The 20707-nt window shown below is 37.8% G+C and overlaps 1 protein-coding gene across 2 annotated transcripts in view; it reads right to left on the bottom strand.

Moving 5' to 3' along the window:
• The window catches only part of LOC136858722 (leucine-rich repeat-containing protein 40), a 189067-nt gene that overhangs the window by 107710 nt on the left and 60650 nt on the right, over nt 1–20707 (bottom strand). For both annotated transcript variants that reach the window (XM_067138463.2, XM_067138464.2), the window contains exon 4: nt 7712–7835. In XM_067138463.2, the coding sequence (XP_066994564.2) occupies nt 7712–7835 (124 nt within the window). The remainder of the gene's footprint in view (nt 1–7711; nt 7836–20707) is intronic.

Raw genomic sequence — 20707 nt, 5'->3', positions numbered from 1 at the left:
AGAATTAATTTTTAAGTTAGCACGAAATAGTTCTCAGGGCAATACTGGGTGATTTCTAGCTAGGGCTTGGTACCGGAGGCAGGGTCCTATCTACAAGAAAATTTTAATTAGACTGAATAATAGTTTTTTATTCAGAAAATGCTTTTCAAAGTGCACATCACCTTAATGTTGATAGTCGCTGTCTTCAACATCGCCTTTCGATGACCCATGCCCCCAGTTCACCAGGCTGAACGGGGCTGGAACATGTTCTGCAAGTTGCCAATATTACGCTGAGATAAGGCCGGAACACCCAGGTTGGTTTGATATGGGTTTGAGTCTCGAACTTTTGACGTTCTGGACGATCTCCGACGATGTTGCGGGGTAATCACTGGTCACATAACTTACATGAGTGTCCAAATTTACACAGTCACCCGACACTTTGGTTTAACGGCACTGTTTCATTTAATGTGGTTGTGATATGCAGTCGAATTCACTCTTAATCTTGTAGATAGAATTTATAAATTCACTAATGATGAATTTGCGGGTAGCAGTGAGATTGGAAAAAAATAAAGCACAGTTCATGAATGAAAATAATGAAACTGAAAATTGTTCACGCACTTGGCACAGTTCGTGGTGATTTTACACTAAATAAAGTAGCACTTGACATTGAAAGAAATGTATGACTGCTCTAGAGTTTATCAAAGACACTGCTGTCAGCCATGAAATAATACTAAACACTTCGATGAAGAAATAGGGTTGAAATGAAAAGCACAGTTCGTTGTTAGGCGCACTTGACATTAAATAAAATAGGTAACTGTTCGAGAATTTATAATAATAATAATATTAATAATAATAATAATAATAATAATAATAATAATGTTATTTGCTTTACGTCCCACTAACTACTTTTTTTTAAGGTCTTTGGAGACGCCGAGGTGCCGGAATTTAGTCCCGCATGAGTTCTTTTACGTGCCAGTAAATCTACCGACACGGGGCTGTCGTATTTGAGCACCTTCAAATACCACCGGACTGAGCCAGGATCGAACCTGCCAAGTTGGGGTTAGAAGGCCAGCGCCTTAACCGTCTGAGCCACTCAGCCCGGCGTTCGAGAGTTTATCAAAGACACTGCTGTCAGTCACACATAAATAATTTACACACTGTTCAGAAGAAATAATACACATTTTTGTTTGAATGGGATAATAAACACAGTTTGAGTTCGGAGTGAAACCTTGGTGTTGTAGCACATGATTATGGTAATCACTTGCTTTAACAGTCATATGGAACTTCGAACACTTTCATATACACTCTAGTTTATAAATGAAATTATGCTGAGTGAGATTTAACAAAATGTCACAGTTAATAGTATAATGTAGTAGTGTCACATTGTAATTAATGACATGTTTGTTCAGAGGCTGAGTTTCACACAGGCAACGTGGTAATAATCTCATTTCTACTTGAACAAAAGTAAGTTATGTAGAGAAGTTTCTAAAAGCGCATAGAATATAAGTTCAACACAACTGTTGTCACCTAAGTCCAATACATGACTTGTCATAATCAGAGTCACAACACACGCAAAATTTATAAGTTCAACTTGACTGATGGACTCAATGTCCATTATAAAGACTTTGTCATACATTAGAGTTCACATGCGCACACTTTATAAGTTCGACTTGACAGTCAGAGTTTTAAGTCCTACTTGAAGACTTTGAATATTCGAGGCAGCCTCGGTCAGCATTTCAATGAACAACAACACTGTAGTGTGGAGAGTCAGGCAGGCATCCCAGCTATGATTGTCTGATCTGGTTAAAGCGAGCTCTCCTTATATTCAGTTTGGGGCTCCTACGTCATCATATAACATGATCTCTTTGAGGCTGATTACAGTATCTCGCGAATCCCTAGACGGATTTACTTCAGATTCACAATTTGAGACATTTATGTTATCCTCTTCAAAATGACGTATCGCTCAAGTCGCTGCGATAATTATTACAGAAGTTTTTAAATTTTTTCTATCGAATGTTCACGAAGGCGTGACGTTCATATCCAGAACATACCAGGCCATGCAGGCTACATGTGGCGTCAGGCGGGTAGTCTATCCTGTACCTGCAGCTACGTCACACACACAGCTATCACTGGCTCGCCTGCTCGCTCCTCCAAACGTAAACAAACCAAGTTAGCTCTGAACATCTTGCTTGATGATGAAGTACAATTAATAGCCAAAAAATACGGCATGTACAGGTCGTAACCGGTACAGTATCTCATCCTGTTCACCTTCAGAATCTCAAATAGCATGGTCCAATCAACATTATTGAATGCCTTTTCTAGATCTACAAACCCCATGTACGTGGTCTTGTCTTTCTTAATTTAGTTCTCTAAGATCAGACGTAAAGTCAGGATTGCTTCACATGTTCCCACATTTCCTCTGAAACCAAACAGATCTTCTCCCAACTCAGTTTCAACTTGTCTTTCCATTCTTCCGTAAATAATACGTGTTAAAATTTGGCAGGCGTGAGATACTGAACTAATGGTGTGGTAGTTTTCACACTTGTCAGCACTGGCCTTTTCGGAAATAGGTATGACAACATTCTGCCGAAAATCAGCTGGCACTTTTCCAGTATCATACCTCTTACACACTAAACGGAATAACCTCTCCATGCTGGTTTCTCCTAAGGCAGTCAGTAATTCTGAGGGTATGTCATCAATTCCCGGTGCCTTGTTCCTACTTAGGTCTCTCAAAGCTGTGTTGAATTCTGACCTCAAAATTGGGTTTCCCATATCTACAGCATCAACAGCCTCTTTTTGTTACAGAACACTATCATCTACTTCTTTACCTTGATACAACTGTTGGATATGTTCCTGTCATCTTTCTGACTTGTCTTCTTTTCCAAGAAGCGGTTTTCCATCTGAGCTTTTAATATTCATACACCTACTTTCCCTTTCTCCAAAGGTTTCCTTGATTTTCCTGTATGCAGCACCTACCTTTCCTAGGGCCATACATCCTTCAACATTCTTGCACTTCCCTTTCAGCCATTCTTCCTTCCCTGTCCTGCACTTTCTATCTACTTAATTCTTTATTCGCCGGTATTCCTTCCTGCCCTCCTAATTTTTTTGCATTCTTGTACTTTTGTCGTTCGTCAATCAGGTCTAGTATCTCATTAGTTATCCATTGATTCTTAGGTGATCTTTCCTAACTTCCTAACTTTTCTTCAGCAGTCTTACTAATCTCATTCTTCATGACTGTCCATTCTTCCTCTACTGTGTTTCCTTCAGCCTTTTCATTTAGTCCCTGTGTTACGTGTTCTTTGAAACAATCCCTCACACTATTTTCTTTCAACTTGTCTTGATCCCATCTCCGTGCATTCCTTCCATTCTTCAATTTCTTCAACTTCAGATGGCATTTTATGACCAAGAAGTTGTGGTCTGAGTCCACGTCCGCTCCTGGGAAAGTCTTGCAATCCAACACCTGGTTTCTAAATCTCTGCCTAATCATAATGAAGTCTATGTGATACCTTCCAGTGTCTCCAGGTCTCGTCCATGTATACAGCCGTCGTTTGTGGTGTTTGAACCAAGTGTCAGCCAGGACTAAATTGTGATTGGTGCAGAATTCAACAAGCCAGTTTCCTCTTTCATTCGTTTGTCCCAATCCGAATTCTCCTACTGTATTACCTTCCCTTCCTTGGCCTACCACTGCATTCCAGTCTCCCATCACAATTAGATTTTCATCACCTTTTACATACTGTATGAATTAAATCTTCTATCTCTTCATATATTCTTTCGATTTCTTTATCATCCGCTGAACTAGTAGGCATATAGACCTGCACTTTCGTGGTGGGCATAGGCTTGGTGTCCATCTTGACTACAATCATCCTTTCACTATGCTGGTCATAGTAGCTTACCCGCTGCCCTAGTTTCCTATTCATTATTAAACCAACTCCTGCATTTCCCGTTTGATTTTGTGTTGATAATCCTGTAGTCGCCTGACCAGAAACCCTGCTCTTCCTGCCAAAGTACTTCACTTATACGAACTACATCTAACTTTAATCTATCCATCTCCCTTTTCAGATTCTCTAATCTACCACAACGATTCAAACTTCTAACATTCCATCCTCCGACTCACAGAATGTTAGTATCCATCTTCCTGATGATTGCCCCCTCTCATGTAGTCCCCACCTGGAGATCCGAATGGGGGACCATTTTACCTCTGGAATATTTTACCCGCTAGGAAGCCATCATCAGTACCTCATTCATAAAGAGAGAGTTGAATGTCCTCTGGAGTTAGTTACGGCTGTAGTTTCCCGTTGCTTTCAGCCATGTAGCAGTATCAATACAGCTAAGCCATGTTAAGTATTATTACAAGACCATATCAGCCAATCATCCAGACTGCCGCCCTTGTAATTTCCGAAAGTCTGCTACTCCCCTTTCGATGAACCATTCGTTAGTCTGGTCTCTCGACAGATACCCATCCGATATGGTTGCACCTACGGCTCGACTACCTGCTTCATTGGGACACGCAAGCCTCCCCACCGCAGCAAGGTCACATGGTTCACAGGGGAGGGGCAGAATATTATAACACCAAATTCCTGAAAGTTCAAGGTATACAGCCTTCTTTTCAAATCAAGAAAAACAATTTTAGATAATGTCCTTAGCTTTTTTAAGAATTTTAATCTCAGTGAGCGATAACTGGTACCCATTTATAGAGATGTACCGGTACTGATGGATTCAATCAAAATCATGGCAAATTAAATACTAGGTGACACATAATGTTGTGCTAATTTTAGAACTCAATTAAGGTAATAACTACATTTTAGTTCTATTTTATAACTCATCAGTACACATCTGCAGATTTGCTTTATTTGATTATGTTTCAAAAAAAGTCGTTTCTCTCTTGTAGGAACACATGCTCACTTTCACAATATTATACAGTGATGAGATTGTAAAAAGAAAGAACCATGCTACTCCCAACACCATGTTTACTCTTACTAACTACATGAGAGATCTTGTTCAATTCTGTAGTTGCAACATGACTGCTTCTTTTGGTGCATATTCAAAATGCTTTCAGAGAATTAATCTCCAGCAGAATAATCCTACTCATACTATAGTCAAGTAGCGAGTACTGATCAAAGTTGTGAGCACAGCTGAACAAGACATACAAGGGACCAAGCTGTGGCTGAATAGTCAACATAGTCAGCAGACCCTGGATTGGCTCAGGGATTTTAGTCTTAAATGGCTCCGTGCTGTACCTCAGACACAACATGGCAGATGCAATTGTGAAGTTACTGGACCTAAAGTAAGACTGATATAGAAGAGGAGCTGGAAAGCATCTCTAGAAGTGGACCATGTTATTTACATGGTACAAATGTGGTTAATCACACAGCTTGAGAGGAACATAATGGGCTACCTGCTCACTACACCATCTTTCAGAATGCTGCCTTCGTCCTGGTATACAGTGGAACCTCGATTATCCGTTCCCGGAAAATACGTTTTCCCGGAATATGCGTTCAAATTACGCGGTCCCGCGAGCATCGTAATTAAATCACGTTGTAAAAGTCCCGCATTATCCGTTCCTCGAAGAAACGATTTCCCGGATCAACCGTCCAGAAATTCCAGTCCCATCAATGCTAAATCCTCTATCAATCGTTTTTTAATAAACTGTATCTCACGAAAGGACAGCTATGGAATATTTATGGATCACTGCGATAATTAAAGCAAGTAGGGCCTACTGTACCGGTACTGGAAAAGCAGTCGGCGGTGAACTTGCATAAGGGACCATCTTAGCATCGCATTCGGGTGGTATTGTTTAGAGAAACTCGGAAAATCATAAAGCAGAGAGTGGCCACAACAATTGCAAGGAGACACGGCGCATTTCGACAGCTCTGCTTGAAGACAGAACGAGTTTCGTCAAATGTTCGCACTTATAAAACGTCCATATTATGTCCACGGTTAGATATTTATATTTTGACATTTTTTCGATCGTACTGCCGAAGAGGTTTTCGGCACTTTGCTCAGGGCACTGCAGAGTAACTGGGCTTTCAGGCAGGAATCGAAACTGCTCCTTCTTAACACACATTCAGTATTTTTTATATTATCGTACATAATTATGTTAGCGAGACCAAAACGGACGTTGCACCTTACATTTTAAAAAAAGAAAGCCATGGGAGGTCTTGGGATTGCCTATTACTGTTTAGGTTCTAATGTAAGACTGGGAATTTTACGTTTTCGTGTTAAAATACAAAAAACCGCAGTCGTTTTATTTGCGCACGTTACATTTTAAATGGTTGGTATCATTTCAAACTCGTACTGACACGAGCAGTGAGCGCGCTTTCCAGATGACCTCAAGGTCACGAATAACCGTAATTTCTGAAGTTTTGATATTTCTTTTATCTTTCCAATTTGATTGGATTTGTGACGCGCATAATTGCATTTAATGCATTCGAGAACTTTTAAGAATCGATACATACATTCGAAACCATGTTTTCGAGTTCAACATAACCTTTAAAAGTCGATGTAGGCCTAATTTGCGCGGTACGAGATTTCCAGAAACTGACTACGAACAGTATACCGGAGACCAAATTACAATGAAAGATTAAGAAATGAATGGATTTCGCCATCATTTTGGGTGCTTTTGTATCTAATGTGCTTTATTTTATTAGATGAGAGAATTAAAAACTACTTTTGGTCGATTGTCGTTTGGCTTGGCGTTGTTAGATTTATCGGAGAGTTTGGCTAGCGTAATCAAAGTTACTGAACTGAAAGACGTTTTCACGGGAAAATGACGAAGATTCTCCTGTAAAATTGAATATAAAGTATCGAGATTTTGAACTCGCGTACCGGTAATTAATGCACTTTCGCGGTCTAACATGCCCGCCTCTCATCCAGAGGGCCTGGGCTCGATTGCGACCAGGTCAGGCAATTTTACTTGGATGTAAGTCTGGTTCCAGGTCCACTCAGCCTATGTGATTACCTTTAATTGTGGAGCTATCTAATGGTGAGATGGCGACCCCGATCTACAAAGGCAGGAATATCGGCCGCGAGGATTCGTCGCACTGACCATGCGCGCCTCGTAATCTGCAGGCCTTCGGGCTGAGCAGCGGTCGCTTGGCAGAAAGTCCCACTGGGGCTGTAGTTTGGTTTGGTTTAAGAGTTTTTGTAAGATTATAATTATACATATTTCATTTTTGTGATGTTTAGCCAAATTGTTGGTGGTTTTCATTCATTCCCGGATTTTCCGTTTTCCTGTATTGTACGTTTTATTTTCATGGTCCCTCGGAAAACGGAGAATCGAGGTTTCACTGTACTAGATTCTCCAGTTCTAATGAAATGACCACTGTGAAGCCTGACATCTTGTTGTTGGCAATCAATTACCAAGGCCTCTGTACCTAAACCTTGCTATGCTACAAACGAGAATAGCACAATGCAGTTAAGAACGCAATTTGAATCATCACATCAGATATGTTCTAAAAAGAGTTGAGACATGAAAACGTACAGCATGATGAACACATACGACACTAACTGAGCAGGTATTAGTGTAAAATATGACTACAAATTAAAAGGCACTGCTGCTGAAGTTGTCTGTAGACTCTGAGGTTCCACAACAGATTGATCACGGCACCACCTCTCTTGTGTTGGACTTCCTGTCTGCTAAGTTAGATGTTCATACTTCATAGAAAAACATCAAATTAAAATTATTCTTATGTCCTCACTGTACCACTATGACTATGAGCACTAAAATACTAACCACGTAGATTCACAAGATCTGGAGGGATCTCCAACAGATTATTGTGGGACAGGTCAAGTTGAGTTAAGCGTATTAAGTAACCAATACCAGAGGGAAGGGATGCCACACAGTTGTGAGACAAGTCCTGTAATATATTATGTCAGATTAGTACAAACATGCAGTGCAAAGCAGATACAATTACACAAGGAAGGGCCATGCCAATGAACACACTCTAATACAATGTGATTCTTTCTTGCATACAAGAGGGTTTTGCTGCCTGATCCTAAAGACCTTAAAAGTCTCTCATAGTTTAAGATTTTCCTCATAAAATTCAAGAAATAGTAACATTTCTTGTACATGAACTTGCTGCACTTTTTGAACACAACAATCACCACCAGGAGTTTCCCCTGCTAAATTGCAAGTAGCAACATTCCTTCATGTTGTGACCTAGGACTACTACCCTCATTACAAAAAGGCATTTAAGGTTTCACAAACAATGCTTCACGTCCTAATGATCGTCTACACCAGCCATGTACATCTGGCAGTCCTAGAAGACTAGCCTGCTTGCAAGTAAACGTGAGGAGCACAGATTATGTAAGAAAAGTAATATTACTGGCTTTATGTCCCACTAACTACTTTTACGATTTTTGGAGACGCCGAGGTGCCAGAATTTAGTCCCGCAGGAGTTCTTTTATGTGCCAGTAAATGTACCGACATGAGGCTGAAGTATTTAAGCACCTTCAAAAACCACCAGACTGAGCCTGGATCGAACCTGCCACGTTCGGGTCAGAAGGCCAGCACCTCAACCATCTGAGCCACTCAGCCCAGCGATTATGTAAGACACTTGCATGATAAGCATGTTCACTTATTCAACCAAGCGGGAGTGAACTGGCAGAATGCCCAAAAGAATATCAGGTCAATAGAATGTGACACCTTATGGGAATGGAGCTCAATGTTTTGAGTGCGAATCTAGTTTTAAACACTTAAAACAAAATTTAACACTGAGTCAGTATAAAAATTTGCATATAGGTAGATACAGAGATGTGACTGGCAATGAATTAATTTGCAAGTATGGGTATATGAAAAGTCACAACTACTCTGCTTTGTTAATAAACTAAAGAGTGCAGAGCAGTGGGTGAAACAATTTTAAGCTTTGCTCTACTGACTGTACTCCACTGCCCACTGCAGCTCTCTCTATAGCTATGTCAACCTACACCGCGCTGTGTGGAGTTGCTAGCGCCGGAAGGCAGAGGAGTTCTACCTCTTGTGCCCATCATAACACCATACGGTTATGAAATATTCCAACAATGTTCATGTAAAACAGCTTTTCACTTATCATGATACAGTTTCCTTCCTCTATTCATCTACATGTCATTTATATTGTTGCAAAATATTTTATAAAAAGGTGACACATTACAAAGTGAAACAAGTAATTTCCTGCCAAGGAGAGCACCTCATAATGGTTGTAGTGGATAATGTGTGTCTATTGGGCAACCAACACATTGTACTCCTGCTTTGCACTGCTATAAGGTATTAAACTACAGTACAGATATCATTAATATCAAACCAATATAAATCACAAGTCTTATTACAGCATTATTACAAGGCATATTCACAAAGTAAATACAATTTGCAGCAATTTAAACAATTCATCGGTCTTCAAACTGCAAAATGTATTGGTAATTTGTTTTTAGGTCATTCAGAATAAGAAGGTACAGTCTCCCACAGAAATACTGTCTGATGACCAGTCATATTCCAGAAAGACTTGTAGTAATTGAATTGTGATATACAGAAATAAAATTTAATATTCAGTTTCCTACAAAGGTGCTTTCTTTGTGAACAAACCTTGTACAGTTAATGTCAAATCAAACTACTGACGTGCCACCATTACCAAAGGGACAGAGGATGTAGCAAGAAGGAACATAGTCGCATCTATCCAATAACTACAGTAGAATCCCTTTTATCCAACACTTACATACATACATACATACATACATACATTATCATTATAGACTGTTATGCCTTTCAGCGTTCAGTCTGCAAGCCTCTGAGAATTTACTAAATGTCGCCACAATCCTCGATTTGCAACTAGTGTTGTGGCCTCATTTAGTTCTATACCTCTTATCTTTAAATCGTTAGAAACCGAGTCTAACCATCGTCGTCTTGGTCTCCCTCTACTTCTCTTACCCTCCATAACAGAGTCCATTATTCTCCTAGGTAACCTATCCTCCTCCATTCGCCTCACATGACCCCACCACCAAAGCCGGTTTATGCGTACAGCTTCATCCATCGAGTTCATTCCTAAATTAGCCTTTATCTCCTCATTCCGAGTACCATCCTGCCATTGTTCCCACCTGTTTGTACCAGCAATCATTCTTGCTACTTTCATGTCTGTTACTTCTAACTTATGAATAAGATATCCTGAGTCCACCCAGCTTTCGCTCCCGTAAAGCAAAGTTGGTCTGAAAACAGACCGATGTAAAGATAGTTTCGTCTGGGAGCTGACTTCCTTCTTACAGAATACTGCTGATCACAACTGTGAGCTCACTGCATTAGCTTTACTACACCTTGATTCAATCTCGCTTACTATATTACCATCCTGGGAAATGGTTCATGTTTGTGGGTTACTGTAGTCACGTCCTAGTTCGTGAACCATGGGCAACAGCTGAGTGGCCTAGTAAGTGGTCCTGAGAGTCGGGATACCAGTTGCTATGGAATGGGAGTGGGCATCTCGGACATATTCTGAGTCGTGGCCCTCCTTGTGCTCAGGCGGCTAGGACTATACAATTCACCGGTGGTCCATAATCCGTTAGAGGAGAGATCCTCACTTGGACTATGTGCAAGTAGGGCAGCATCCTGCTTCATGAATTTACCGAGCTCAGAACACTTTAAGCAAGCCTCGGACCTATGGGAGTAATGGAGTCCCACTCCCATTTGACAGGCGAGGGACTCCTTGGAAACAACACTTTCAGTCGTGGATGCAAAAAAATTAAGATAACAAAGATGATTTTAAAAAATTAAAACAGCAGCCTGCGGGAATAAGAACTTTTGACTCACTCCTGTGCGGCTGCACTACAATGTTTGATAGTCATTATTGTTTCCATCATTATTAATAGATTTGCTCATGCCATTTAACAGCCAACAGTTCAGTTTAAGGGACGTACATCACTAATAGCAGGCTTGAAATAAAATTTAGTGTAAGCGTGTGGTTTGTGTAAATTGCAGCAAGGTGGATAAGTCCACAACAAGTAAAAGATTTGTCCTGACATTTAAGTAAAAGCTAAAATTACTGGATAAAGTGGATAAAAGGCGTTAGCAGGGAACAATTAATGGATGAATATCATGTGAGAAGTTCAAAATCAAAAAACCAGGGGAGTCAGCTTTGAAGTTTCGTAATTAATTCGGCATCAGGAAAGGGAGTAGAAAATCACAAAATTCTTAACAGTCTCAAAGTGAAAACTTGGATCCAGTGTTTTAAGAGTAACTTTCACTTAAAAGATTGGAAGGTGCATACATTTCAGGGCCAATGCTGCAAGAAAAGGCGAGGAAATTGCATAAGAAAATAGACATGTTGGGTGACTACGTTTATTCTGAGACATTAATTAGGAACATGTTTTCCTGTTTTGGACTCAAATCTTTAAGAGTGTAAAACTCTACGTATCTTTTTCTTCTCTTTATTTCCATCCCCACTTTTCCTACAGAGGACTATTCCAGATTTCATATTCCGATATAATATGTATTATATATGCATTGTTGGAATGCACATTACTGATAGAGTTTGAAATTGGTGCAGCGGAGCACACAACTCATTTTAAAGTCAGGCTGGCCTCTGTTCATGTGCTGGGCAACCTTGCCTAGGCTGAATTATTGATCGCCTGTCTGTGTCTGGTGCGTGGAGTGTGCAGTTGTTGTGGTAGTGGACCAGTAATGGTAGCCTTTGCTCCTAATGAGACTGTGGAGCGTGTCATACTCTATCCTGGATGAGTATGAAATCTCATATGTTTGTGGCACCAGCATCTGAATATTATTTTATTTTAAGCTTACAATTTATTTGATCTCAAGTGGCATAGTTCAGCACGTCATGTCCAACTCGGTTATGTACGTATTATAGTAACTGATTAATCACCTGGACTATAAGTATTCCTAATATACATAAATCATGTCATCAGTTCTAAGATCACATCACTATATCTAATTTTCCTGGAGAACTTTACACTAAAAATTATGTCTTGAAATTTGAAGCATTGTGGCATCATTGACTTGAATTTTACTGAAGCGACCCCTACCTTTGAGTGAGCATAACATTGAGTGGATTTTAAAGTAACATCTACTCCAGGCTGAGCAGCGGTCGCTTGGTAGGCCAGGCCCCTTACGGCTGTTGTGCTATTGTTCTTTTGTATTGTGTTTTTAATAACATCTAGTCTCAACAGGGAAGTTCAAAACTAAATCTACTATTATAGCGAGAATTCATAACTGCAAAAAAAATTACTCACTACAGCGGATTGTCATTTTATCTGATTTTTTGAAAAAGTCTGGTAAAAACCCCATGCACATTAAAATCAGTATGCAGTGGCAATCAGTTAGTTCAAAACTTGCATTTTCGCATACAGTATTTTCATACTACGGTTTACTCATTAGTTATCTTTCAATTCCAAAACATGAATGCGTATATTCAATTTCATACTGAAAAACTGGAGTGGTATCACTCCAGTGGCTTCTGTGGCAAACGTTTCAGTTTTCTTATTCAAACAGAATCACCTAACCTAACTTAACCATATATGTACCACGAAAATACATTTCAAGTGCCAGTAGAGCAATGATAACATTTTTGCTATAACTTTACATGGGAATAGCCATTCCGAAATTTAACCAGACGGTAGAAAATACAGTGAAACCTTGTTAGCGCATTCCTCATTAAGACAATTTCTCGCTTAGCACGTCGTAAATTCTAAGTACCCTTTCGTGACGTTTTAAACCTGTATAAAAATACATCACCTAATTCGTCACAAATTTTCACTATTACTGCTTAGTATAATCACTGTTTTCTTAGCTCTGAAAATGTCCTGTGAAAGGACATGATTTCCAGCACAGATTAGGCCCTTGCCAAAGGAGGCATGTTGGGGAAAGCTGTGCGAAAAAAAAGGAAATGCCTTGAGTTCCTGAACATTACAAGGTAAATTACACCTTCGAGAAGCAAACCGTTAGCCTCTGGATAGTTCAATTTTGCTCTCTGGTTTAATTGTATTGCTGAATAACCCAGTAAGCCTGTTTGTGCTTGTATTTTGCATTCCATTCAGAAGTTAGAAATTTATTCTGTGCTGAGTGATACAGTAAAGGGTAGCAAATAGTGTCGTGTGATAGCCTACGAATGTCTAATATAACTATTTATAATAGTCTATTTAAATCCGCCTTGATCAATACACTCATTAAATGAAAGAAACACTATTTATTAAACCATACATGTTTCAGGAAATCTCAACCATTCCCTTCATCAGTGGTTAGATCAAAGAATAACACAATATGACACAATCTTTTGTTTTACAATTTGAAGGAGTATTGTGTCCCAATACATCATATCAAAGAGTAAAGAGAACTTATGAAATATTATAAAAATGATCAATACATACAATTTTGGTTGAAATGAATGAGAATACTATATAAATTTATGATCTTCAAGTTTTTCTTCTTTTCTTCTTCTTTTTGTTCCTTAAATGATTATATGCTAGCCTAAACAGTGGGTTATCTTCTGTACTTTTCTCATTTAAACTTGATTCAGAATTACATTTTTGTGTAAGGTAAATTTCTAAATTTTCCAAAACATTCATCAGTTTTCCCTTTTTGGTCGAATGTAATAATTTTATGTCATTGGAAATGTCTGTAAATTTATGATTCATTTCAACCATATGTTCTCCCATTGCCGAATATCTTTTATGTTTGACCGCATTAACGTGTTCTTTGTACCTTATAGCCAAACTTCTTCCGGACTGTCCTATGTATCATTGTTTACATGTTTGGCATGTTAATTTGTAAATTCCTGATTTATTAAATATACATTTATTCTCTATTTTATCTGAATTGAAAATTATCTTATTAGTATTATTATCCATTTTGAATGTGACATTGATGTTCTTTTTCCTGAAAATTTTAGCCAGTTGATAAGAGTGCTTATTTCGAAAAGTTAGAACTACGAATTTCTTTTTCTCTTTTTGCTCTTTAATTAAAGTTGTTTTAGGTTCATTTTTCACTTTATTTATCATTCTATTAATAAATCTGTTGGAATATCCGTTGCTACAAGCGATTTGATGGATTATATTTATCTCTCTATTATGATTCTTCTTAGACATAGGTATGTTCATAGCTCTATTAATTAAACTGTAAAATGTTGCCTTTTTATGTTGACCTGGATGATTGGAGTCATTTCTGATAATAGTATCTGTTTGAGTAGCTTTTCTGAAAATGTGAAAATCAAAATGACCAGAATTTCTAGTAACTGTCAAATCTAAATAATTTAAAGTCCTATCATTTTCAGATTCCATCATAAAATGCACTTGTCTATCCAAAGTATTTAAATACTGTAATATACCATCAGGTTTAACCTTTCGTTCATCGATAATAAGAAATATATCATCGACGTATCTCAACCATGTAATTAATCCATCTATTTTATCCACTATTTTATTATATTCCATGTAATCCATGAATATGTTAGCTAAAATACCTGAAGCCGGCGAACCCATTGCTAGGCCTTTAGACTGTGTGTAAATTTTGCTGTCAAAAACAAAATAGTTATTTTCCAAAGTAAATTCTAGTAATGTTAAAAATTCTTCAATTTCCACCTTGCTTAATTTGCTGTGTTGCATTAAATTCTTTCTTACTATTTTTATAGTATCTACAATAGGAATCTTGGAGTACATATCTTTGATATCCAAACTATGTATCGTGTAGTAGTCTGTTAGCTCCATGTTTTTAATTCTGTTACAAAAGTCAATAGTATTAATTAGGTGCGTCTGGCTATAAAACTTATAGTGTTCTTTTAAAAATATTTGTATGAATTTGGCCGTCTTATATACTGGACTATTTCTGAAATTAACTATTGGTCTAATAGGAATTTCTTGTTTATGAATATACATACAAAACGCATAATAATACTAATAAGATAATTTTCAATTCAGATAAAATAGAGAATAAATGTATATTTAATAAATCAGGAATTTACAAATTAACATGCCAAACATGTAAACAACGATACATAGGACAGTCCGGAAGAAGTTTGGCTATAAGGTACAAAGAACACGTTAATGCGGTCAAACATAAAAGATATTCGGCAATGGGAGAACATATGGTTGAAATGAATCATAAATTTACAGACATTTCCAATGACATGAAATTATTACATTCGACCAAAAAGGGAAAACTTTTGAATGTTTTGGAAAATTTAGAAATTTACCTTACGCAAAAATGTAATTCTGAATCAAGTTTAAATGAGAAAAGTACAGAAGATAACCCACTCTTTAGGCTAGCATATAATCATTTAAGGAACAAAAAGAAGAAAAGAAGAAAAACTTGAAGATCCTAAATTTATATAGTATTCTCATTCATTTCAACCAAAATTGTATGTATTGATCATTTTTATAATATTTCATAAGTTCTCTTTACTCTTTGATATGATGTATTGGGACACAATACTCCTTCAAATTGTAAAACAAAAGATTGTGTCATATTGTGTTATTCTTTGATCTAACCACTGATGAAGGGAATGGTTGAGATTTTCTGAAACATGTATGGTTTAATAAATAGTGTTTCTTTCATTTAATGAGTGTATTGATCAAGGCGGATTTAAATAAACTATTATAAATAGTTATATTATACATTCAGACCAGTCAATACGGACCAAACACAATATTAACCTATCATGGTTAAGTTTATTAACAGTGATAGCCTACGTACGGATTAGAAACAATCATGTGAAGTTGACTAGCATGGTGCATATTTGTCTTGTGGTATGATTATGGTTCTGAAAGTCATGAAATCGCTAATGAAGACAAAATTAATATCCAGGAAGTGGACAGGCATCCGCATATTTCAATGGTGGCAAGGATGTTGAAACTCACATCTTCGAGTTTTGACTCGAGTCGATCGAAGTATTGTTGCACTGAAGATGACGGTCAAAGTCATGGCCGAGTTTAACCACCAAATAATTCATGGTCGAAGAGTGTAACCTAATCCACTGGTCCGAAATACAAGACTTCAGATGACATTTGTTTTAGAAAGAGTGTGTAATCTGTAATGCGCTGATACTTTGATGGGCCCCAGTGAAGATATTTTTATATTTGTCATGTGGTGTTTTACACACCTTTTAATAAATTGTTGTTATTTAATAATCCCCAGTGAAAAAGGTTTTCGTATTTGCTTTTTCATCATTTTTCACGCCCAGTAGCGGTGAACTACAAGAGTTACAAGCAGGGGTGTACTTTCTCGTAAATTTCCCAATACCAGAATTTTCAATTATGTATTATAACAGACCACAAGAATGTGGCCCATGGCAACTGATTATATGACGGTGTTAATGAAACAAGGACAGATTTATTTCATGTTTACCAGTGTCAAGAACAAATATTAACGAGAGAGAGAGAGAGAGAGAGAGAGAGAGGAGAGAGAGAGAGAGAGAGAGAGGAGAGAGAGAGAGAGGAGAGAGAGAGAGAGAGAGAGAGAGAGAGAGAGAGAGAGAGAGAGAGAGAGAGAGAGAGAGAGAGGAGAGAGAGAGAGAGAGAGAGAGAGAGAGAGAGAGAGAGAGAGAGAGAGAGAGAGAGAGAGAGAGAGAGAGAGAGAGAGAGAGAGAGAGAGAGAGAGAGAGAGAGAAGAGAGAGAGAGAGAGAGAGAGAGAGAGAGAGAGAGAGAGAGAGAGAGAGAGAGAGAGAGAGAGAGAGAGAGAGAGAGAGAGAGAGAGAGAGAGAGAGAGAGAGAGAGAGAGAGAGAGAGAGAGAGAGAGAGAGAGAGAGAGAGAGAGAGAGAGAGAGAGAGAGAGAGAGAGAGAGATAGAGAGAGAGAAAAAATTAGATTCTCAGTGACTCATTTGTCGCCATTTTGCCTTTGTGATCTTATACCAGTGAAGCCCAGGTAGCAACGCTTCGAAAGCCGTACTAGTAGACAAGTGCGTGTGGTGTCGGTATTTCCAGCGACGTAGCCGATAAAGCGATAACTTACAGACTTACGTGTTTCAAATGAGAACTTGTAATATCACTGGTGAATAAATTGTACATTGTCTCGTGACCACATTGTCGAACTACAAATCGTGCTGCTTTTCTTTGTATTTTCTCCGAGTTCTCGAATCAAGTAATCCTAGTGAGGGTCTCATACACTGGAACCATACTCTAATTGCCATGCATTGTATGTATACCGGTATTATTTATTTATTTATTTATTTATTTATTTATTTATTTATTTATTTATTTATTTATATTTTGATTTGGACTATTTTAATTATTTCAATGTATACATGCGAATACACTTGTATCAAGTACAATTTAGGTTTCTTTTTTTCTGGTAACACAAATATTGGTATTAAAAATTCTTCGCGTAATGGTCGCACCCTACACATTTTTGAAAATTTTGGTATAAAAAGTGCAATGGTTATGTGGTGAAACATTGTATTTTAACTATATAATCTCAAAACAAATTGTAATTATTAATTTTAAGTCTATATACATTGCATATTTATAGTAATTAATTAATTAAGTAATTAATTGGGATACTGTAGTTATTGAGATACCTCTAGAAATGGAAGCAATATTCCTAATATTTATCCTAGTTCTTTTTCCTTTTTGTGGGCTGTATTTCCTTGGTCCCCTTACGGGATTCTTTTCCAGTCTCTGCCCATCTTTGTCTCACTTTCTTTGGTGTGTGGGAGTTTTTTGCTTTTCTGGAAGAATTGATGTAAACTGGGATGGATGTGCATTGATGCTGGTGCTCGGTTCTCCTATGCTCCTAGTGAACTTGTACTTCGGTTTTCTATTTTATTAATTAATCTCCAGATTGAATTGTGTTGTGTCTGTGGATTTATTTTAGCCCTGTGGTTACTATGGTGGTATGTTGATACAGTTGTGTAGTAACACATTTTAAGTTCTGAAATATTTTAATTATCATGCGGGGTTCTTAAATTTTTCTCATCCCCCTAACCTTCTGTGATTTTAGTGTTCTACTACTGAACTTATTGGGAGTGAATACTTCAATTTCTACAGTGGTCAAAAGTTATGAATGGTACCCAAAAATCAATCTGCGCTCAAATGCAAACATGATTATTGTAAAGATATATTATTTTAGTTGAATTATTAAAAAAAGAACTATCTAAAGTGCTGAAGTGACTTAGAATATGGAGTTGAGATTAGTGTTCCCAATTTGTTTCTTAAATTTTTCTTTAAAATTTGATTTGGTTTGACTCCCTTAGTTAATTAAATAGTATTTTAGTTAAGTGTCTTGTTTATGTGGGATAATTGCTTCTCAACCAGATATTTTGGGTGAAAGTGTAGAGATAGCATCCCTTCCTCTTTGATTTATTTTTCTAGGTTGGGTCTTTAACTTCCAGATTAGGTGAGGGTCAAGGTAAGTACCAAGGTGGAGTTGGTGTTAATTATTTTTCTTGTCCATTTTGTTCTTGTTTGGTTTTGATAATTATTTTCTATATTGCTCAACTTTGCCTGGGTTATCTTGGATTTTTTGCAATTTTTCTTGTTGTACCACTTCAACCTGTCATGATGTTATTTCCAGTAGTCACGGGTTCTGACTTATCCTGATTTGGCATCTCATTTTCCATAGATTGCTTTCACTGTGTCAAAGAAAAGTTGATGTTTCAGCTGAACAGAAAAGTCCTGACGAAGTCTCTGCTAGTGAATTTGTAGATAAATTCAGCAAATTAATTGAGGATGAGGGTCTTAGTGCTGTAATTGACTCACCGTGTCAGCCAATTATGATTGGACTTTCTTCACATCACCTCATGTTGAACACTGGCGACGATTACCAGCTTCCTTCTTTGCCAGCTGATGTACCACTGAACCTTGTGGTCATACATCAAGCATCTGCTGACGTCATTCCTGTTAAGCTTTGTCTCATGCCACGTACGTTCCAGTATCTTCGATTTTGTTCTTTGCTGTGCATGACATAACCTCCCCTCCTGTCCCTCCTCTCTCCGACCTGCCCACATATACTGCCTCATACGACCTTCTCAAATGAGACGTGTTTCGGCTGTTGGGGAGAGAAACTCAGGGGGAGGATCATCTTTATTATGCCGATGTAAATTTCTAATCAACTTCTGGACTTCTCAATACCAGCATGCACCATGAGCTTGTATCTTTGAATTCTGATGTCTAAGGTTAAGTGTTGGAACTCAAGCTTGGAAATGATATGAAAGCCAGCAGATTTCTTATTTACGTAATTCCTTATGCTCTTACAATGTTGTGGTTTTTGAGAAAATAGGATATTACATTGGTCAATACTGTACTTCAGAACTCTTGTACTTCAATGCTCTTTGTATAAATTTACAGTGAAGATGTGTTGTTTCGTTACAGATTGTAGACTGGTCATTCTACGTATTCATGCAAATGAATTGTTTCTCAACTATTTCCTTAATCCAACCTTGTCTGCTCTGTGTTTTCAAGTTAGCTTATTCCTTTGAAATGAATTTATTATGTATACATTTTCCTCTTAATATCTCCTTCATTTGAAGATATTCTGGAGTCTCTTTTAATCAATATCAATAAATGAACACTCATCTGCATTTAGGGCAGTCACCCAGGTGGCAGATTCTTTATCTGTTGTTTTCCTAGCCGTTTCTTAAATTATTGCAAAGAATTTGTTTACTGAACATCTCCCTTCGTAAATTATTCCAATCCGTAACTTCCCTATCTATAAATAAATATTTGTCCCAATTTGTTCTCTTGAATTCCACCTTTATCTTCATATCGTGATCCTTCCTATTTTTAAAAACACCATTCAAAGATATACATCTTCTAATGTCATTCCACACCATCTCTCCACTGACAGCTCGGAACATACCACTTAATACCAATATTATAGTTGGTCCGTTAGTGAACATTATAAATTTTCCAGCTAAAACATTTCTGGTTGCCAGTGTTCTGCCCCAGTGTGCTAAGTTGGGCTCATCAGTAGGTAAATAACACACCTACCAAGACGCATGGCTAGTGCTTACCGTGGAGGCCAGTGCGTGGGCCACTTGGAGACAACGGCAGTGCCAATGCACTATGGGAGACTTTGTCTCATTTTCAAAAATTGATGCCTGCCTGGCCATCAGATGATAAAGATGTTGCAAGTTTCATCTTCAGTCTAAGATAGATGTTTGTAATATTACCTGCTTGGTTAGCATTTGTATTGCAAGTAGTCCACTTCATGACCGTATCGATGAGTATAATCAACAAAAATAATTTAAAAAACCACCTAATTGATACTTCATTTATTTATTTATTTTTTTGCTAGGGGCTTTACGTCGCACCGACACAGATAGCTCTTATGGCGACGATGGGATAGGAAAGATCTAGGAGTTGGAAGGAAGCGGCCGTGGCCTTAATTAAGGTACAGCCCCAGCATTTACCTGGTGTAAAAATGGGAAACCACGGAAAACCATTTTCAGGGCTGCCGATAGTGGGATTCGAACCTTGTTGGTGAATGAAAGATAGTTCCTTCTTCCTGTTAGTTTCCGTTAGCGGTATTTCAAAGACCCTGAGACCCTGTTGACGAAACTATAGTAAGCAGATTTCTTTTGTGAAATGGGATGTAAAGAATCGCTTTTTATTGTAGTCAGTGTAAAAGTAGTTTTCTGTAAATTTTAAACTGGAAATTGTCGTTTTTCCAAATTGTTTGAATATCTAGAAAATTGAGTATACCTTATTCTTATTCTTCTTCTTCTTCTATGTTTCGTATTGTTTACTGCTTACTATAGTTTCGTCAACAGGGCCTTTGAAATACCGCTAACAGAAACTGACAAGAAGAAGGAACTATCTTTCATTC

This window comes from Anabrus simplex, chromosome 1 (assembly GCF_040414725.1).
Source record: "Anabrus simplex isolate iqAnaSimp1 chromosome 1, ASM4041472v1, whole genome shotgun sequence".
Classification (NCBI taxonomy): domain Eukaryota; kingdom Metazoa; phylum Arthropoda; class Insecta; order Orthoptera; family Tettigoniidae; genus Anabrus; species Anabrus simplex.
Note: the sequence above shows the minus strand (reverse complement) of the source record. Positions and strands in the feature narration are given on the sequence as shown.